At 57.9% G+C, this 4,435-nt stretch overlaps 1 protein-coding gene across 1 annotated transcript; it reads right to left on the bottom strand.

The window, feature by feature from the left end:
• Window positions 1-266: 266 nt before the first annotated feature.
• LOC127328958 (GDSL esterase/lipase At5g03610-like) lies at window positions 267-1,670 on the bottom strand. The gene is made up of 3 exons (XM_051355513.1): window positions 1,613-1,670; window positions 1,183-1,509; window positions 267-1,081 (listed from the first exon to the last, which is right to left on the bottom strand). Exons 1-3 carry the CDS (start codon window positions 1,668-1,670, stop codon window positions 267-269), a joined length of 1,200 nt encoding a protein of 399 aa, XP_051211473.1.
• Between the last annotated feature and the right edge of the window lie 2,765 nt (window positions 1,671-4,435).

Here is a 4,435-nt window from a genome sequence, read left to right as displayed (position 1 = left end):
GTTCTTGCGCCTAGCTCCGTCTTCGATCTTTCCGGACTGTTTTTGTGTGATCATCACGATTGTTGTGACCACATTTATATGAGTAAAAAATTGCTATATTGATTCGATGGATAATACTGTATATATGGCCAACTTTGTTGGCCAACACAAAGCTCACAAAACTGACTCAAAAACCTATTCCGGACAGATCGATATGGCACAAGCAGTGCCCAAAACCCTAAACGAGAAACTAATTACTACACTAAGATCGATGAGTACAATAATGTCTAGGACTGTGAGGGCCAGATGAACTGCCTGATTGCCCCCTCGAGTTGCGTCATGATGGCGGTCCAGCCAGCCTGCGTAGGGTTCATCTCGTCCCAGAAGAAGTGCTTCTCTGGGTTGGGGCACACCGTGTAGAGTTCCACGGGGTTCTCCGCGTCGCTGCTCATCTGGCCGCAGAAGCCCGTGGGGTCGTTGCCAACGCAGCACGGCGTCTTCTTGTTCTTGAACTGCCGCGACAGGTCCGACCCCTTGTTGCCGGCGTGCTCCTTGTCGACGATGCCGATGAAGGCACCGTAGAGGTCGAGAAGCATGACGTTGCCGTTGTCGGCGAGGAGCTGGTGCAGGTTCTCGTTGTGGGTCTTGGAGGCCGTGTTGCCGGCGCCGTCGCACGTCGCGTACTTGCTGAGCACCGTCTGGGCGGGGGTGCAGCCGACCGGGTGAAGGTTGTTGACGAGGATCTTGTTCACGCCGACCTTCTCGAGGCGGTCGACCGCCGCCGCGATCTGGGATGTGACGTTCCTGATGAAGACCGTGACGTCGCCGAAGGCGCTGGGCTGGGCCACCCCAACGCGGTCGTAGTCGTTGCCGGAGACGGCGATCAGGACCACGGAGGCGTCGATCTGGGCCTTGGTGATGCAGCCGGAGGCGACGAGGCGCTCGAAGTTGTCCAGCTGGTCGCTCAGCGTGGGCACCCCGAGTGGCACGGGGAAGACGCCCGAGCCTCCCGCGGCGAACGTCATGCCGGCGTTGTCGCAGTTCCCGTTGATGCCCGAGGAAATGTACGTGGGCGGCGCTTCGTTCATCCCCAAGATCCTCCCTGAAAATGGCAAAATCGATCGATCAAGCAACGCACATCATGTATATATGCACCGATCAAAGCAGATCATATATATGGCTATGAATAGCGTAGGTACGTACCGATGAAGTCGGATTGGACCAAGTAGTTGGAGAAGCGTCCGGTGGGGTTGAACTTGCCGGCAGCGGTGCCATTGTCCTGGCCGTAGGAGGCCCCGTAGGGATCGTACCACTGGCGTGAGATGAGGCTGAGCTGCTGCGTATCCTTGGGAAGGTTGCCGTTGTCGGCGAAGGAGTCGCCGAAGACGAACATACTAGGCGAAGTGAGGGCAGCAGGAGGCGAAGGCGTTGGGTTGTCACAAATCGTCACCACCAGCCGCCGCAAAATATCATAGGTGTAGTGACAACCAGGAGGAAGAGGAGGAAGACGCTGACTCTCCACGCCGGCAGCTGTCAAGGTACACGCACAGTAAAACATTAGCTAATCGATCGATAGTACTCCAAGTAAACACGCACGCTAGATAGCAGATCTGATTACACGACATTCGCGTACCGTTTAGAGCAGCGAGGAGCAGCACGAGGCCGGCGACAGCGGCGAGCTTCGTCGACATGGCTTGATCGATGTGGAGGCCGGCCTGGAGAAATATATGGAGGGAGGGAGATGGAGCAGTACTTTGCCCCGGATCGGCTCGGCTCTGATGGATCTGCTTCATTTTCTGGATGAATCTTCTTGTATTTATAGGGAGGGGGTATCAGGGCGTAGACGATCGTAACTACTAACTAATTGACAGCTTGTAGTTAACTAATTTATAAGTACGAGATATTTTCCGGGTAACCGACTAAATTCGATCTTCAGCGCGCGCATGTACCGCTTGATCCTACGTGCACTCGGTATACTCCACGTCGTTTCCTTCTTTGTACGGTCGGCGTTTGGGTCGTTTGGGCCGTATAATGGCTAGGCGTGTATTTTGCCCGCGCGCTTTTAAACAACTTATTTACCGGCATTGAGAATTTGCGAGAGGGAGAATATCATACCAGCAACAGCTACCAAGGCGTGTTGTCAACAAACTACTAGCTTAAATCCCAAATCTGGTTTTCAGTTAAGGATGCTTAATTGGACCGCCACCGGTACAAAAGTACTAGCTTAAATCCCTAATTTAGTTGGTCTCAGGGCAACAAATTAAATATTCTCTCTATTCAAAATTAATTGAATCAGTTTTGTCTAAACACGTGATTTTGCTACGCGGAGACCCATCCCACGCCCGCATGTCCGCATGGGTTCAACCGGACAAAAATCCGGCCCAGCGCGCGCACCCATCCCAAAAAGGATGGCCGCGGCGTCCGGAACGACCCAAACCCGACCCAAATCGAGTTTGCGTGGCCGCGGACGCCGATTGCTGGCCGCTCGCGTTCGCCCCTTGTCCGCCCCTGGCTCGCATGTCATAGGGATATATATTTTTTCTTCATTAAAGTTAGCCATTACATTTTTTTAAAATCTACTACTACTAGTCTAGCTACATACGGGGCCGGCGGCCTCGCCGGCGACTCCCCGCCGACTCGCCGCCGCAGCCGTGGATTTCACTCGACGCGGGCGGCCTGTATGTGTGAGGATTCCACTCCAGCTTACCAGCTAGGTGGCTCGGCGGCGGCCCTCTTGCGGCGTTCCTCCATGGCCGCCCTCCTCCTTTCCGTCCTCGCAGCTTGGGCGCGCTCGCGCTCCGCCTCCTGCGGCGTCACCATCCGCCTCCCGCACAACTCGAGCTCCTGCGCGGCGGCGCGTTCCACAGAGGTCTGTGCCTCCAGGCGGACGCGGCCGGCGGCCTGGGCCTCCTGGTTCTCCTCCCGACGGCGCATGCGCTCTTGGCGGTCGCGCTCCGCCGATGCAGCAGCCTCCCGGGCGCGCCGCTCGGGCGAGGGTAGATGGATGAGGTGGCGGGCTGCTCACATAGCGAGGAGCTGGTTCTTCTGGCCGAGGAGGTCGCCTAAACGGCGGCGGCCGGCCCAGCGGGTGGCCTCGTGCTCCTTCGTCACGCGCGTGAGGTCGGCGAGACGCTCCTCGATGGCGACGTTGATGTTCGCCAGCGTGAGGTCGTCAAAGCAGTCCTCCGCGTCGACGGGCTCCTCCTTCGCAGCGGGCTCCGCCTCCTCCTCGTCGGCCTCGTACCATCCGTCCGCGGTCTCGCGCCAGCTGTCCGCGGCTGCCTCCACCAGCTCCGCGTCCTCTTCCTTCTTCGCCGCCCCCTCGGCAGCAACGCGGAGCGCCTCGTCGTCGGCGATCCAACGGGCGTCCCCCGGGCCTCCTCCTCCGTCCGCGGGAACCTGGCCCGGGCAGCGAGGGAGAGCTTGGCCCACGTGGCCTGCAGGGTACGCGGCATGGGGATGGAGGTGTAGAGGGCACCGGAGAAGGAAGAGGGGGAGAGGACGGCGGAGCGGGTGTGAGGTCTGTGAGGCCGCCGCCGTCTTTTATAGCCGGCAACCTTGGGCGGGAAACTTGGGCGCGAGCGCGTGCCCATGGCCTTTTCGCGCGCGCTGGAAGGCTGGTGTGCGCGGGAACTTTCCCGCGCGTTCTTCCGCCCGCCACTGCTGTCACGTCGAGGTCTGCCATGGCGTAGGGCCGCGCAGGGAAGACGAACCACGTGGCGGCTTTTTGGATCGCCGCGTTGGGCGCAGCATGCGACCCAAACAGACACGCGGACGCGGGCCGCTGTCCGGGTGTTTGTGCGGCAACCCAAACCCGGCAACCCAAACGACCCAAAACAGACGGCCCAGCGCGTCCGTTTGGGTATAAGCGTTGGAGATGCCCTTATCATCCGTGTGCTTTGAGATTGGTTTTTTCATTCTTCCTTTAGTTCATAGTGTGAGCCAGGAAAATAACCGAAAGTAGTTTTCTCTCTCCTAAAACCTGACACGGATACAAGTGGTGCGCAGGAATTTGAATTGCATTTCCGTTCCTAGACTACCTTATGCTGTGAGATACGGTTTCAATTCAAAATTCTTCCCATTCCAGACAGGTCGCAGTAGTGCGTTGGGGAGTAAATTACATAAATCTATTGAGATAGAGATAACGAGTCAGTACCATTTTTTATTTTTTTTGATAAAAACTATCACTTGTGGGGTAATCCGAACAGATAGCACAAACCGTTGGTTGATACTGTTTTGACCACCATGGCCCCATCGTCAGACGTGATGTGGCCAAACGGCCGTCAACTCGCCCCAACCGCGTCCTTGGCGCCCGTCTCCGGGTGTGGCCATGCTACCACGCGCGCGTCCCTTCACGGCCCCGCCTGGCTCGCTCGACGTCGGCCTGCCGCGCCCTTCTCCAGCATCCGCAGCGCCATGATGCTCACACCAGCCGCCCTGCGTAGGCTCCGCCACC

This window comes from Lolium perenne, chromosome 2 (assembly GCF_019359855.2).
Source record: "Lolium perenne isolate Kyuss_39 chromosome 2, Kyuss_2.0, whole genome shotgun sequence".
Taxonomy (NCBI): Eukaryota; Viridiplantae; Streptophyta; class Magnoliopsida; order Poales; family Poaceae; genus Lolium; species Lolium perenne.
The sequence above is the reverse complement of the archived record's forward strand: the minus strand, read 5'-3'. Positions and strand labels throughout refer to the sequence as shown.